Source organism: Siphateles boraxobius, unplaced genomic scaffold (assembly GCF_051911475.1).
Source record: "Siphateles boraxobius isolate OS27281-9 unplaced genomic scaffold, OSU_SipBor_1 17, whole genome shotgun sequence".
NCBI classification, from domain to species: Eukaryota; Metazoa; Chordata; class Actinopteri; order Cypriniformes; family Leuciscidae; genus Siphateles; species Siphateles boraxobius.
Window position 1 is genome coordinate 5,682,303 of NW_027508777.1, and position 17,922 is coordinate 5,700,224.

The window sequence follows — 17,922 nt, forward strand, 5'->3', positions numbered from 1 at the left end:
GTCATTAAAATATTATTTATTAAAATAAGAAAACATATGGAACCATATGTATGTGCCATTTACTCAGAATCTGCAACTAGAATGTTACTCAATAGTATCAATAAGGACTTTTTTTTTTTTTATCTGCGACAACCACAAATGCACATAATTATTTAAAGTACTGACATTCTAAACCAGAAAGCAGGAGAATTCTGAATTTTCTAAAAAACAAAACAAGTGCAAGTTCCACAAACACTTATTGACAGGAAAACATAAAAAAAAATGAAATGCATGACTACATGAATAGTAAGCAATCTACGATTGGTTTAGGATATTTTTTCAAGTACAAGCTAATTCAATGGCATTTAATAATTCATGACAGTGTTTCACATTAACACACGGCCTGGTTCATCCCATTTCTGTCCATTTTAAACAAATAGTCAGTTGGTTATATGGTGATTTATCAGAAATCATGAGTCAAGGTGCTCCAATCTGTACATGTGTTAGCATAATTTCCAGAGAAAACAAATATTAGTATCTATGTCGTTTGTTGTTCGGCCCATCAAAGTTGCCCCCAACTGGACTTCCTCTACCAAAGCCACTTTGGCCAACCACACTAGGAACAGGACCTGCCCCAACCATCATGGGTGAGTGCTGCTGCTGCTGAGGGGAGTCAACACCAGTCCGCCCAACCACAGGAGAACCCATCGGAAGACCTCCTCCTTCAGAAAACCGCTCATTATGCTGAATATAAAAAATAGGTAGGGCATATTTGTAGCAAGCAATTGTTTGAATATGATGCCATTTTTAATTAACCGTATAATATTTTAGTTGTTACATAAACAAGTTGTCCAAAAATAAGCAAAAAAGTCAAATTTAAAATGATTGACTATATTTTAAGCCAAAGGTCTGATTTTCAGTTTTGTTCAAGGTAATTAAAGCAACAGTTTTTCAATAATGAAATACTATGTAAATGTATGGTATTTGGATAAAAGGCCCACCCTGCTGTTGAGGCCAAAGGGACAAGAATTAACATGATAGTAAATAGCCAGCTGACCTTTCCAGTCGTTGAAATGACATGGTTAGATTCAGATGGAAAATATCATACATCAAGTTGTCCACCATCACAATCATCATATTTATAATAAAACCATAATTTTTTTAAGAATGATAATAATCATAAAATATAATAAAATATATTTATTTCCTTTTTAAAATAATTTTATGTACTTTTAAATTGAACATACACTATATTGCCAAAAGTTTTGGGATGCCTGCCTTTACATGCACATGAACTTTAATGACATCCCATTCTTAATCCATAGGGTTTAATATGGAGTTGGACCACCCTTTGTAGCTATAACAGCTTCAACTCTTCAGGGAATGTTTTCTACAAGGTTTAGGTGTTGTGTTTATGGGATTTTTTGACCATTCTTCTAGAAGCGCATTTGTGAGGTCAGGCACTGATGTTAGACCAGAACAGCGCCGCCGCTCCCACTACGCGCATCACGCGCTGTGCGTAGGGCAGCAATTGCTGAGAGGGCACCAAAAATAGCCTAATGAAAAATCAATCATCACATGCCCCCAACTGGACTTCCTCTCCCAAAGCCACTAAGCCACTGCTTAAAGTCCCTAATAAAAGCCCAGGTGAGTAAGAATCAGTCAACAAACACGGTGAGTAATGTCTTGTCCTGTTATTGTCACCTGCACTTCATGCCACATGTTTAGTATAGCCAAGGAAACAGTCAGGTTGACGGAGAAGATTTCAGAACTAGAGACACGCATCCAAACTTTAATTGAGGATAGTAAGTGTGCAAGAGCTTTAGATACTATTTTGGATGCGCCTAGCATAGTGAACCTTTTACATGATTCGGTTCCGGCTGAAGTATTGCCTGTGCAGCCAGGCAGATGGGTGACAGTGAGGGATCGCTCTAGTCGCGGATCAAAAAAACACTCTTCCGTTCCGATTACCACAACAAATCGATTTGCCCCACTCAGTGAAATACAGTCTGAGAATTCTGTTGATTGTGCCCTGGTAATTGGCAATTCTATTACACGGAACGTGAAAATAGAGACACCAGCCAGCATAGTCACATGTTTGCCGGGAGCCAGAGCGCCTCACATCAAAGCAAATTTAAAAGTGCTGGCTAATGCTAATCGTAAATTCTCTAAGATTATTATTCACGTCGGCACTAATGATGTTCAACTTCGCCAGTCGGAGATCACCAAAATTACCATTAAAGAGGTGTTTGAACTCGCAAGCACAATGTCAGGCACTGTAATTTGCTCTGGCCCCCTTCCTGTCCGAAGGAGTGATGAGATAGCTAGTAGATTGTGTTCACTCAATGGCTGGCTGTCTAAGTGGTGTCCGCAAAATAATATAGAATTCCTAGACAATTGGAAAAGTTTTTGGGGCAAACTGGCCTGTTGAAAAGAGATGGTATTCATCCCTCCTGGGATGGTGCTGCTCTTCTCTCTAGTAATTTGGCTCATAGTCTTAGAGATAAAACATGACAATCTGGGGCTCAGGTCAGGAAGCAGACAGACTGGCTAAACCGACCGTCTGCTAGCGGCCTTGCGTCACCAAGGTCAGATAAATCCCATCACATAGAGGCTCTTTCACCTAGATATCATCATATAGAGACTGTGTCTGTTCCCCGAATTTGGAAATACAAAAAACTTCCAAACCTATCTAAGGTTAAACATTTAATTGATGTTCAACAAATAAAAAACAGATATAATACAGATGAGCAAAGGATAAAGCTTGGGTTGCTGAATATTCGATCCCTTACTTCAAAAGCACGTATTGTTAATGCTATGATTTCAGATTATAACCTAGATGTGCTGTGTTTGACAGAAACCTGGCTAAAACTAAACGATTACTTTACTTTAAATGAGTCCACCCCGCAAGATTACTGTTATAAACATGAACCTCGTCCGAAAGGCAAAGGGGGAGGTGTTGCTGTAATTTATAGTAATATTTTGAAAACCACTAAGAAATCTAGTTTTAAATATACTTCTTTTGAAGTGTTGGTGCTTAATGTAAAAATATATAGTGTAAACGATAAATCACGTTTTAGAACTCTGCTGGCTATTGTATACAGGCCACCATAAAGACTTTATCAAAGAATTTGCTGACTTTCTATCAGAATTAGTATTGGCTGCAGATAAAGTACTAATTGTTGGTGATTTTAATATACATGTAGATAATGAAAAAGATATATTGGGATTGGCATTTAAAGACATTGTAAACTCAATTGGAGTTAGACAACACGTGTCAGGACCTACTCATTGTCGTAATCATACTCTAGATCTAATATTATCAGTCTCAGATCATTATCTAGTCTCATGTTAATTACATTTAGCCGAGACTGCAAAGCAGACTCCGTGTTATAAATATGTTAGACCTATCACTTCTGCCACGAAAGATTGCTTTATCAATAATCTTCCTGATCAGTTTCAGCATCTCAGCATCCCAGATAGCTTAGAAGAACTCGATATTGCAAAAGAAACTTTTAACTCTCTCTTTTCCAGCACTTTAGACGCAGTTGCTCCGCTGCGCTTAAAGAAGATTAAAGAAAATAGTCCAACGCCGTGGTACAACGAGCACACCCGGGCCCTTAAGAGAACAGCCAGAAAAATGGAGGGCAACTGGAAGAAAACAAAACTAGAGGTATTTCGGATTGCATGGAAGGAGTGCTCGATTGCTTACAGAGAGGCTTTAATAGCTGCTAGATCTGCTTATTTTTCAACCCTATTAGAAGAAAATAAACATAATTCTAGGTATTTATTTGAAAAAGTGGCTAAACTAACGAAAAAGAAAGCTTCAAGCCCAGAAGTTTCCAAGAAACACAGCAGTAATGACTTTATGAACTTCTTCACTTATAAGATCGATAATATCAGGGACAAAAGTATAACTATGCAACCGTCTACTACAGTATCGCATCAGGGAGTGCATTGTAGTCTCCCTGTGGAAAAATTGGATTCATTTGTTGCTATAGGAGAAAAAGAATTTAGCAAAATCGTTAACTCATCTAAATCGACAACTTGTATGTTAGACCCTATACCGACTAAACTATTGAAAGAGATGCTTCCAGAGGTCATAGATCCTCTTCTCAATATCATTAATTCTTCTTTGTCTCTAGGATACTAACCAAAACCCTTTAAGCTGGCTATGATTAAACCGCTTGTTAAAAAAACACAACTTGATCCTACGGAATTAGTCAATTACAGGCCGAACTCGAATTTGCCTTTTCTGTCAAAGATATTAGAAAAGGCAGTATCATCACAACTGTGTTCCTTTCTTGAAGGAAATGCTATCTGCGAGGATTTTCAGTCCGGATTTAGACCGTACCATAGTACTGAGACAGCTCTCATTAAAGTCACAAATGATTTGCTCTTATCATCCGATCGTAGTTGTATCTCTCTATTATGACCACAACATTCTATTAAATAGACTAGAAAACTATGTTGGCATTAGTGGAATTGCACTAGCATGGTTTAAATCATACTTATCTGACCGTTATCAGTTTGTATCAGTAAATGAAGAGATGTCTTATCGGTCAAAGGTTCAGTATGGCGTACCACGAGGCTCAGTACTAGGACCGCTGCTGTTCACTCTGTTCATGCTACCGTTAGGAGATATCATTAGGAAACATGGAATTAGTTTTCACTGTTATGCTGATGATACTCAGCTCTATATTTCCTCAAAACCTAACGAAACTTACCAATTCACAAAATTAACGGAATGCATAGCTGATATAAAAAATTGGATGACTAGTAATTTCCTTCTACTAAATTCTGAAAAAACAGAGATTCTAATTATTGGACAAAAAACTTCCACACGTAATAACCTAGAATACTGTTTAACACTTGATGGCTGGTCTGTCAAGTCTTCGTCGTCAGTTAGGAACCTGGGTGTGCTCTTTGATACCAATCTCTCATTTGAAAGTCACGTGTCTAGTATCTGTGAAAGCGCATTTTTCCATCTTAAAAATATATCTAAATTACGTCATATGCTCTCATTGACAAATGCGGAACAATTAGTTCATGCATTCATGATCTCAAGGCTAGATTATTGTAATGCTCTACTGGGTGGTTGCCCTGCACGCTTAATAAACAAACTACAGCTGGTCCAAAACGCAGCCGCTAGAGTTCTTACCAGAACCAGGAAGTATGACCATATTAGCCCGGTTCTGTCAACACTGCATTGGCTCCCTATTAAACATTGTATACATTTTAAAATATTGCTGATTACTTACAAAGCACTAAATGGTTTAGCTCCGCAGTACTTGAGCGAGCTCTTAACCCATTATAGTTCTTCACGTCTATTCACTCTAAAAATTCTGGCCAGTTGATAATACCTAGAATATCAAAATCAACTGCTGGCGGTAGATCCTTTTCCTACTTGGCACCAAAACTTTGGAACAATCTTCCTAACATTGTCCGGGAAGCAGACACAGTCTGTCAGTTCAAATCTAGACTAAAAACAGATCTCTTTGGCTTAGCATACACATAACACATTATAGATTGCTATAATTCAATGTTAGGCTGCATAGTTTAGATCAGCCGGAACCGGGAACACTTCCCATAAATCCTGATGCACTTTGTACATCATAAGAAGGATGGCGTCTATGCTAATATTAGTCTCTCTGTTTATCCCGAGGTTTACCGCAGTCCGCCGGATCCAGGCCATATTCAGATCTGATGAAGGACTATCACATGGACACGACGACAACGCATCCCTGAAGTGCCAGCCTCATCAACACTGTGAAGGCCTCATGGACACCTCAACAAACTCATCTCCATACCGGCGTGATGACTCAGACCCCTAACCAGATGAACTGGATAAATATTGTGAAAGTTCTGATCCAATCTGACTTCTGACCTATTATGCCGCCTAAATCATAATCATACACTGTTGGTTTGTTGGCCAAAGGAGGACTGGCCCCCCGACTGAGCCTGGGTTCTCCCAAGGTTTTTTTCTCCATTCTGTCACCTGATGGAGTTTTGGTTCCTTGCCACTGTCACCTTTTTTTTTTCTCGCCTTCATTCGCCATTGGCTTGCTTAGTTGGGGACATTTAACATTTAATTTTGAATTTAACAATACTATTACAACTTTACTTTCCTGTTATCTCTGTAAAGCTGCTTTGAAAGAATTTGTATTGTAAAAGCGCTATATAAATAAAGGTGACTTGATGACATCATAGTCATAATAACTATAATGCTGATATAATTTCAGTATAGAAATATTATTAGGCACTTTTTATGGATGTATATATAACAAAACAGGCAGAAAAAAGAGTTTTTAATTGCTCTAGAAAGTAATGATGGTGCTGCCGCCGTCGCCTCAGTGGTCCGTTGGATTGCGCATTAAAAAGTTAAAGTTAAACTGGCAAAAATAATTTTTATCCTTAGGGCACCAAAATGGCTAGCAGCGGCACTGGACGAGAAGGCCTGGCCAGTCAAATTCCACCACACCAAACTCGCTCATCCATGTCTTTATGGACCTTACTTTGTGCACTGGTGAGCAGTCATGTTGGAATAGGAAGGGGCCATCACCAAACTGTTCCCACAAAGTTGGGAGCATAAAATTGTCCAAAATGCTTAAAGAGTTCCTTTCACTGGAACTAGGCCAAGCCCAACCCCTGAAAAAAAAAAACACACACACACCATAATACCCCCTCCACTAAACTTTACACTTGGCACAATGCAGTCAGGCAAGTACAGTTCTCCTGGCAACCGCCAAACCCAGACTCGTCCATCGGATTGCCAGACAGAGAAGCGTGTTTAGTCACTCCATAGAACACGTCTTCACTGCTCTAGAGTCCAGTGGCGGCGTGCTTTACACCACTGCATCCGAAGCTTTGCATTGCACTTGGTGTAATTTTATACAACCGTGGCCATGGAACTAATTGGAACACCTGAATTTAATGATTTGGAGGGGTGTCCCAATACTTTTGGCAATATAGTGTATTTTAACTACAGTATATTTATTGAACAAAAATAAATTCTTTTATTTATCAAAATAAACCGAAAATAGTACAAAATATAGCTCAAATGATTGTTTTGAACAAGTATTAACTTGAAGTATTAACATTATTTTAGCTAAAGTAATTGTATCAATACTAATGTGACTTTTGCACCATGCTGGTGACCTTGACAGTTGCCGCCACATAAAATCTGTTGCTCCATCAATGTTCATTAAAAACATATATATTTTTTCTGCAAAGGGGTACCTTTAATAATATGACATTTTATTATAAGATTTGCGATATACAAAGAAATGCCTACATTCACTATTATAGTTTTGTAATCCTGCACAAAAGACAAAAAACAACTCAAAGAATAATAATAAAAAGTGTACAATTATTGTTCTCAAATCTACAATTATTTTCCTTCAATCCATAATTTCCCTACATATGCCCTACAGCTTTACATCTGTAACAAACTGACATCACAAAAAAAAAATATATATAGTCAAATAGCACAAACTGTACAATTACAGATGTCAAACATAAATACATTACCATCACTCCATTATCTGGAATCAGGTGTGTCCCCATATTTGATGATCCCTCAGGCCCCATGGCTCCAACTCGGCCTGCTATGCCCATCAGTTGTGAGGGGCCTTGGTTACCGCTAACCGCAGCAACAGGGTTAAATGAATCTACGTAAGACAATTTACAGTTGATATTCACTGAGAGGGCTAAAAGGTTTAATGAAAATAAAAATACATTACGATATGTTGTAATGTATGCATCTGTGACACCTTACATTATAATAAAAAAGTAATATTTGAGACAGTACATTACTTCGCTGCAATTAACACACTAAAAAACAAGGACGGATAAAATTAGAAAATACAAAATATTACAATAATTGGCGGGGCAAATGTAGAAATCAAGTGTGGAAGTGTGATGTCCTTTGTAACCGCACATCAAAAAGTATTACACAATAGCAGGACAAAAGACAAAGACAAAAAATAATTACAGAAAACATTCTGAAAGCATTTTCACACCAAACACAATGTGAAAAAGTGAAGAAAATATGCATCACGTTGAAGGAAACACTAATTTGTGCAAATTCAGAAAAGATCTGAACTTAAGATGTGAGAATTTCTCTGAAGTGAGAATTTTTATGCATAAAGTACATTTGTATTATTTAACACATTTAATTATTGCATGTTGGCAACAAAAAGGTGTTTGTATTCGCCTGTCCATGGTTTATTTATTTTAAGGAATGTTACATCTGTGTTTGTGTGAGCAAAAATTAAATGAATAAATAAAATCAGTCTCTGTCTGGTGTCTATTTAAACAGCAAATACTATGACTGTCTGAAGTCACAATTATATGTCATTCAAATGAATAGTTTTTAAATTAATTATTTTAATATTTTAACAGCTCCATATATATATATATATATATATATATATATATATATATATATATATATATATATGTACACACACACACTTCAAGTTGCCATGAAATCGAAATGGTCCTTTTTTAAAAAAAATTCTAATTCAGTGATTATTATAAATGATTTATCTGTGCACATATTTGTTTCTTAATTAATGTGCGTCAAATCCTTAATCAAAATATCTTCCCCTCTCTCTTGCAGCAACATCTCTTCTTTTCTCTGAAAGAAGTGTTTACTGGCGTGAGGGAGGGGCAACCTGCCACTCACATGAGATCGATCAATAGCAAACCACAACCATCCAATTCCCCCATGGATAAAATCAAGCCGCTTCACTCTGATATCATGTTCAGACCGTTTCATGCCGACTTTTATTTAAATAAAATTGGATGTTAATTTAAAAACTGTGCCAAAATGTTGGAGCAAACTGATTCATGTAAATATGCACAGAATAAGGTAAAAATAATATTGACGGGGATTAATTCTATAGGAATCCATTTTTTTCCCATTCAAAATCTTCTTTGCGATAAGCATTACTGTTTGGTGTGAAAAAGCCTTCAAACTGAGATTAGAGACTGTGTAGAGTTAAAAAAAATGTCCCTGTTAAAACAGAATAAGAATTTTACAGGTTAACAAACCAGACAAGACACTTTTTAAAAAAGAGAAAGCCACGCTCCAACATTTAAATGCCCATACAAGTGATGCACTGCCCCAAAAATGTAATCAAATATAAAAGACACCTCACACAGCTGTTTCCAATTGCATGTGGAGTCTCAATACGATCATACCTCCCATATTAATGGCTCCACCGGTACCCATTTCATTCATTCTCATATCCTGTTGGAAGAAGTTTGTAAGAAGGAAAAGTTTTTAATAAGCATCAGTCCACACAGAACTAAGAACTTAAATAAATGTAACCAATTATGAAGTCTTTCAGCAACAAAAGAATTAAGGATTTAGTACACGACAGCAGCATGCATATTGTACTCAACCAGAATGTGTTTGCAGTTGCGGTGGGAAATGCATGATCGCTAAGTGACCATCGATTTTAACAAGTTATGGGGTGGACGTATCACAGCTTGTTTTTGCAAGTAGCAGTTAATCGCACTAGTGGAGATTACAAGGAAAAAACTATCAATATGATTTTTAAAAATCCCATTCACATAACCAAATTTAGTAATAGAAAGCATTTGTTTAGAACAGTAAATGTCAAAATTGTGTTTAATCTACTGTATATTTACTTTTTCATGGACTGCATGTGCTTTATGAATCAGTAGGCTACTAATATCTGTATTTCATTAACAAATGAATTATTAATATATATTATTTTCTCTTTGCAATAAAAATATATATAGAACATGTGAACCCCATAGGCTACACATTTATTAGTAGGCTTTATGTCAATATAGTTCTCACATTATTTAAAGGTCCAATAAGTGATTTTTGAAAAACACACCAAAATACACTTGTAACCAAACAGCAGTAAGGGGAGTATACAATGATGGGGGAGGAGAGGGAGCTCAGTGCACAAGACAGACATTAGCAGAACAACTATAGAAAGAAATGGCAGAGAAAATACAAAAGAGGAAAAGGCCAGGGGAATATAACTTTAAAAAGAAGAGTTATGATCAGGCAAGAGACAGGGCCCACGTTAATATCAGAGAAGCTTTACAGTGCTTGAGAGCTTAAGGAGCAGGAAGGCCTGAAAACAGATGTTGAGGTTGCTTTATTTCTTCTTGATACGCGAGTAACGTTGGTTTTGCTGTGTTTCACAGAACTAACATATGCTGTCTTTTGCTTGAATAGACTCGTGTGTCATCTTCGCTTGGTTGTTCATTTGCATTATTATTATTATTATAATAAGCCAGGAACATCTAAACCTTCTCCACCACCTGTTTCAAGCATTGGCTTTTGGTTTTCCTTTTAGTGATTGTTATAATCCCTTAATCTTGTCACATTTGTAATATATTAGTTACTTGAACTATAGTGTTATGTAGGGTGCTGTTCATGAATGCGGTGTTTGTTTTTTGTGATGGAAAGGAAGACTTTGCCAACGAAGTAGAGGAGCTAAATAACAATTAGACATTCGACCTGAATTATCATAGTAACACAAATTGCTTTCACTTATTGATGACATCATAACCTTGGGAAAATGTAAAGGTACACTATGAGTGAGTCCCAATTCGCATACTATACATCGTAAATAGTATCCTAAAATAGAGTTAGTACATCCCAAACCGTAGTATGTTGAAATGAGTGTTCCAAAGATACCCTGATGGTCTACTATTTTCGGTCAGAATCCGAAGTGTAGATCGATGCACACTCTAACGGCTAATATTGCCCACAACCCATCGCGCGTTGGACGAGGATTCGGTTAGAACTGCAAACACGAGTGAAAAGTGTTAAAAAACTACAGACATGGAGGACGCGCGAGTCCGCAGGTTATGTAGAGAGGTTTAGATAAAGGGGTTTGAGTGATTAATTATCAGTATCTAATAGGGCTTTGACTTCTGCCCAAAAATCATATTTGCAGTTCGTTTGTTTATCAATATTCGAATATATTCGAATATTTATTAATAATATTTTGACCATTAAATTCCTTCAGTAAGACCTATATTGTTATCAAATTTAAGTTGAATATGTTCCGTCCACCAGAGGGCAGTGTAGCACTCAATGTCAATAGGCAAGCAATTATGTTTTCAGAAGAAACTGTCACGACTGTTTCTTTTATTATTATTATTTATCATCAAACCCTGGAAACACAAACAGTATGCACAATAATATGTGAGCGATTGTGATTGTAACAGATTGTTTTGTTTACATATTATACCAGCCAGCAATTACTGACACATTGTGCACTGATGTGCTGTGTTTGACAGAAACCTGGCTAAAACCAAATGATTACTTTACTTTAAATGAACCCCGCAAGATTACTGTTATAAACATGAACCTCGTCCGAAAGGCAAAGGGGGAGGTGTTGTTGTAATTTATAGTAATATTTTCAAAACCACTAAGAAATCTAGTTTTAAATATACTTCTTTTGAAGTGTTGGTGCTTAATGTAAAAATATATAGTGTAAATGATAAATCACATTTGAGAATTCTGCTGGCTACTGTATACAGGCCACCATAAAGACTTTATCAAAGAATTTGCTGACTTTCTATCAGAATTAGTATTGGCTGCAGATAAAAAACTTATTGTTGGTGATTTTAATATACATGTAGATAATGAAAAAGATATATTGGGATTGGCATTTAAAGACATTGTAAACTCAATTGGACTTAGACAACACGTGTCAGGACCTACTCATTGTCGTAATCATACTCTAGAACTACATTTACATTTATTCATTTAGCTGACGCTTTTATCCAAAGCAACTTACAATTGCTATGTATGTCAGAGGTCGCACGCCTCTGGAGCAACTTGGGGTTAAGTGTCTTGCTCAAGGACACATTGGTGTCTCACAGTGGATTCGAACCTGGGTCTCTCACACCAAAGGCATGTGTCTTATCCACTGCGCCATCACCTCCATGTGATAACTATGATGATGCTGATGCTGTTGAAATACTGCAGCAGAGCGACGACATCTCAGATCATTATCTAGTCTCATGTAAATTACATTTAGCCGAGGCTGCAAAGCCGACTCTGTGTTATAAATATGTTAGACCTATCACCTATCAAAGATTGATTTATCAATAATCTTCCTGATCACTTTCATCATCTCAGCATCCCAGATAGCTTAAAAGAACTAGGTATTGCAACAGAAACTTTTAACTCTCTCTTTTCCAGCACTTTAGACGCAGTTGTTCCGCTGCACTTAAAGAAGATTAAAGAAAATAGTCCAACGCCGTGGTACAACGAGCACACCCGGGCCCTTAAGAGAACGGCCAGAAAAATGGAGCGCAACTGGAAGAAAACAAAACTAGAGGTATTTCGGATTGCATGGAAGGAGTGCTCGATTGCTTACAGAGAGGCTTTAAAAGCTGCTAGATCTGCTTATTTTTCAACCCTATTAGAAGAAAATAAACATAATCCTAGGTATTTATTTGAAAAAGGGGCTAAACTAACGAAAAAGAAAGCTTCAAGCCCAGAAGTTTCCAAGAAACACAGCAGTAATGACTTTATGAACTTTATGACTTTTCTTCACTTACAAGATCGCTTATTAGGGACAAAATTATAACTATGCAACCGTCTACTACAGTATCGCATCAGGGAGTGCATTGTAGTCTCCCACAAACCAATACACTGTTGGTTTGTTGGCCAAAGGAGGACTGGCCCCCCGACTGAGCCTGGGTTTTCCCAAGGTTTTTTTCTCCATTCTGTCACCTGATGGGAGTTTTGGTTCCTTGCCACTGTGACCTTTTTTTTTCCATTTTTTTTTCACCTTCATTCGCCATTAGCTTTTGGCTTGCTTAGTTGGGGACATTTAATATTTAATTTTGAATTTAACAATACTATTACAACTTTACTTTCCTGTTATCTCTGTAAAGCTGCTTTGAAACAATTTGTATTGTAAAAGCGCTATATAAATAAAGGTGACTTGACTTGACTTGTTATTGTGCCCTGAATTGGCGCTAATTTGAAAAGGAAAACAATTTTTTTTTTACATCGCTTATAAAAAGCTGGTGCGGCAGTTTGCATGTCACTTTCACTTTTAGCGTCAATTCAATTCATCCTTCGCAGGGAGTATAATTGACATGCGCAGAAGTAGATTAATGTCGGTGTATTTGAATTTGGCTTTAACTGAGGCAATCTGTCATGACAAATTAAACAGCCACAAAACGGTAGGCCTATTTATTGTTTAATTGTCTTTGACTGACCAAATTTGAAAGTTGAGACTTTGGGTGCTTTCACACCTGTAGTTCGGTTCATTTGGTCCCGACTAAGGGCGAAAAATTATACTTTATATCATTTTCAGGCGTTTTGGTTCCTTTTCACACCACACTGATTGCTCTGGTCCGAATCAGATGACGAGTTGATGAAACAAACCAAAATGCAGTCACATGACATCATCCACATCACTTGTTGGCCAGATGTGTCTTGAACATATTTCCACAACCGCACTTAGATTGAATTAACGTGCGAGAAAATTCCAACAGAACTCCCGGAAAGTAAACAAAGAGGAAAATCCGGCAGATATGCGGAGAAATCGTTCACAATGTATGTTCAGAATCAGCACGAGATTTCGCAAATCCCCCAATAAACAACAAAGTCTAGACGCGAAATAAATTCACTGTGCAGTGCGGACAACTTCAGTGTTTATGATGAGATTTAAGTGAGAGTGCAGATAAGTGTCATGGCTTAAAGGGAGCGCTTTTGACAATCTAAATAATAATTTTGTTTGACTACGGCAGATGGTCTAGTCCAAAAATGCGCAGTTCTTTGGCAGTTGGGTCTGTTCGAGTTCGGATCACATTCTCACCACAAACGAACCGCTCCAGAGTTCGCTTGAAAGCATACCGAGACCACCAAGACCAAGGAGGTCTTGGGATGCTTGTTTGGTCCGCTTTTGGTGAGCACCCGAGTGCGATTGCTGCTTTCACACCTGCCCAAATGAACCGCACCAAGGGGGAAAACAAACTCCAGTGCGATTCAACCGAACTAAAAGAGGCAGGTGTGAAAGCACCCTTTGTTTCATATTAAATATTACGTGCTCGGTCCTGTCTGTCAGCGCGTTGTCAGTCTCCTCTATTTTTCACTGCTTGAGAACATGGGAATCCGAAATCGCCCCCTAAACCTTCATTCACTAAGTTAGGCCTATTCCATACGTTAGTCCACTAATACTGCTCACTTCAAGGAGTGAATGAAAACGAGTGAGGGATTTCGGACAGCCATTGCAGTGCAATGTGGGAATAAGTGCACTTAATGTCCACTATGGTTTCGGACACCACTAAAAATGTCTATCGCCCCAAATAACGCCCTATCTGAGGGTATGGGGGCGATTTCGGATTCAGCGAAAGTGTGTGGAGTGAGAGCGGCATGGCTTGTCTGACAAAGATACAGTAACGGTCTTTGCGAATGGCTTGAATGGTGGGTTCGTTATTATTCTTAATGAGAAAACCAAACGAGAACTCGATACTGACGCTCGTCTTTTCTGTGGGTCGTGTGTGTGTGTGTAATAGGCAGGATGCTGCGTAATTGCGTTAAATATTTTTAACGCTTTAAACTTCTTTTTTTTTTTGCGGTGTCGTGGTGGGCAAGTGATGAAACCGGTGTTGCTACTCAACACCGTGTAACACCGGTAACCGACTACCGTAGCAAGCCTACTACAAAGTCGTGAGTCGTGGTTTGAAGTCGTTATTTACGTGCTCAAAAACCTGCCTGGAACGCAGCATTAGTAACCAGGATGCTAACATCACCTATGACAACGCTAACGTTGGCCCAGATGACCAATAATAGCCTTGTGAATGAACTTGCGATTCAGAACTTCACCAGGCGTGAAAAAGCCTCGTAATTTGTATTGAAAACAACGTTTTAAGCAAACCCATTTACAAAAATAAATAAATCCACATAACAGATTAGAATATTAAAGGCTGCCTTATATTCGTTCGAATATCTTTTATGTATATATATATATATTCTAATTATATCGAATAACAAAGTTCGAAGTCAAAGCCCTAGTATCTAACCTGACGAAAATGTATTCATTCAATGTTGTCTACATTATATTGCATCTGCAGCAGCATGAACTTTTGTAAAGATACGTTTAGCCATTAACTTTTAAATGCATCATTATATTCAAATTGCAAACACATGAGGAGAGTCTCCACATGAAAGACGATTAGCAGATGAACGTGCTACTACATTTCTCTCCGAAACGCTAAGAAATTAAATTAGATTGAATGGAGGATTTTAACTGTGACAAGATGATTGACAGGGCAGTTTACGGTGACAGGATGCACGCAACAGATCTCTCCGTTAAAGATGACGAAGTAGTATGCCCCGATGCTTGCCTACTCTTTTGCTACAGGCTCAAAAGTATGTACTTTTTCTTCACAAAAAAAGTACATACATTTAGGGCGTAGTATAAGCAGGCGAATTGGGCCGGAGCATACTGTATGTAACTTTTGGTGCTCAAGTGCAGGGAGTTCAAACATTTCAGGACATGCGCCCCTCTACGTTTATCTAAATTTACTCATGACTAGCGTGTCAGGGCACGGGAAAACCCCTAAGGACAAGATATGGCAGCAGACATTGAAACATTTTTTATTACGAATATAGGACTGACCTGAAAGAAAATGCTATATCTACTGTAAATGCAGGTACACTGTCACAGTGTCTGGTTTGTGTTCCCTGGGTTGTCACTAGAGGTCCTCGTTCTCACGGTGTCTTTCACGTTTGACTTCAATTCCCAGCATTCTGTCTGTCACTCATCAGTTCATTGCACTCAGCTGTTTCCCATCACCTTGTTAGTTCTGTGTGTGTATATATACCCTGTCTGTTTTAGTGTTTATCACAGAGTCGTTGTTTTATGTCGTTTCCCTGCTTGTTTTTGTTCTTATGTTTTGATTGATTTTTGATATTTGACCCCTGCCTGGATTACTATGATTTTGGATTACCCTCATTATTAAACTTACTGCTATTGGATCTTTTGCTTTCCGTGTGGTTCGTGACAGAACGACTCAATCAAAACCAAGATCCAGCGGTATGTTTTTTAATATCTCTTCCCCAGCCACCGAGCGGGAGAGAAGGGAATTATTTGAGGGGACCCGGTTGGTCAAGTTTCGTGGGACCCGTGGAGGTCGCAGTGGAAGAGGTGGTCGAGAGGAATCCCAACATCATTTTCCACTCAGGCCCCTTTTCGACCCTGAGTTTCATCCGGTGCTGTTTCCATCTAGCCTAGAGCGCGCACTTCACCAGCGGAAACGGCGGAGGAGGAGGAAGACCTCTAGCCTCTCCAAAGGCCCGGAGGCCGTGTCCCAGCAGCCCGCCGCTTTTCTGGAGGCTGATTCAGAGATGGTTCACATCACGTCTGCCCAGTCAGAGACTGTTCACGTCCCGTCTGCCCAGTCAGAGACGGTTCATGTCACGTCTGCCAAGTCAATGATGGTTCACGTCACGTCTGCTCAGTCAGAGACTGTTCACACCACGTCTGCCCGGTCAGAGACGGATCAGGAGATGCCCATTCGCGTGGTCGCGAGGACACTGATGGACTATTTGGAGCGTCTGGCTCGGATCCTGGACATGCCTGTGTCTGCCGCTCCTGAGCCGGAGCCAGTGTCTGCCGCTCCTGAGCCGGAGCCAGTGTCTGCAGCTCCTGAGCCGGAGCCAGTGTCTGCCGCTCCTGAGCCGGAGCCAGTGTCTGCCGCTCCTGAGCCGGAGCCAGTGTCTTCCGTTCCTGAGCCGGAGCCAGTGTTTGCCGTTCCTGAGCCGGTGACAGTCCTGAGCCGGAGCCATTGTCTGCCGCTCCTGAGCCGGAGCCAGTGTCTGCCGTTCCTGAGCCGGAGCCAGTGTCTGCCGTTCCTGAGCCGGAGCCAGTGTCTGCCGTTCCTGAGCCGGAGCCAGTGTCTGCCGTTCCTGAGCCGGAGCCAGTGTCTGCCGTTCCTGAGCCCGAGCCAGTGTCTGCTCTTCCTAAGTCAATGTTTGTTTCTGTGTTTGTGTCTGTCCTTGTGGCTGTTACTGTTCTGGTGTCTGTTCCTGAGCCGGTGTCTGTTACTGTTCGGGTGTCTGTTCCTGAGCCGGTGTCTGTTCCTGAGCCAGTGTCTGTGCCATGGTCGCCCTCGCCCTGGTCGTCGCCGCCCGAGGGGCCTTCGACGCCCTGGCCGCCCGAGGGGTCGCCTGCTTCGCCCTGGCCGCCCGATGGGTCGTCTGCTTCGCACTGGCCGCCCCGATGGGTCGTCTGCTTCGCCCTGGCCGCCCCGACGGACTGTCTGCTTCGCCCTGGACGCCCGATGGACTGTCTGCTTCGCCCTGGCCTCCGGCTAAACCATCACCCCCTGTTTCTGTTCCCTTCCATGGACCTGGCCCCCCATCCCTCCCCTGATCCTCCACCGTTCCACCTCCCTCCTGGACTCGTTTTGTTTGTTTTTTGTGGGTCTTGGAGCGTCTGCTAGCCGCTCCTTAGAGGAGGGGGTTATGTCACAGTGTCTGGTTTGTGTTCCCTGGTTTGTCACTAGAGGTCCTCGTTCTCACGGTGTCTTTCACGTTTGACTTCAATTCCCAGCATTCTGTCTGCCACTCATCAGTTTATTGCACTCAGCTGTTTCCCATCACCTTGTTAGTTCTGTGTGTGTATATATACCCTGTCTGTTTTAGTGTTTATCACGGAGTCGTTGTTTTATGCCGCCACTTCCGAGGTCTGTTTCCCTGCTTGTTTTTGTTCTTATGTTTTGATTGATTTTTGATATTTGACCCCTGCCTGGATTACTATGATTTTGGATTACCCTCATTATTAAACTTACTGCTATTGGATCTTTTGCTTCCCATGTGTGGTTCGTGACATACACTCGCTTACTCGATCTCTCACAATACTCTATAAGCTTAAATGAACAATATCAATGAGAACATATGTTTACGTTGCTAAG

General features: G+C 39.7%; 1 protein-coding gene across 2 annotated transcripts in view; it reads right to left on the reverse strand.

Moving 5' to 3' along the window:
- The window catches only part of pspc1 (paraspeckle component 1), a 93,371-nt gene continuing 75,449 nt past the window's right edge, over positions 1-17,922 (reverse strand). The window contains exons 7-9 of one of the 2 annotated variants that reach the window (XM_077232352.1): positions 9,187-9,235; positions 7,510-7,649; positions 1-723 (exon numbers count right to left, since the gene is read on the reverse strand). In XM_077232352.1, coding sequence (XP_077088467.1) covers positions 511-723; positions 7,510-7,649; positions 9,187-9,235 — 402 coding nt within the window. In that variant the 3' untranslated portion in view covers positions 1-510. Of the gene's footprint in view, positions 724-7,509; positions 7,650-9,143; positions 9,236-17,922 lie in introns of those variants that run through there. The other variant, XM_077232353.1, reaches the window with a different exon arrangement.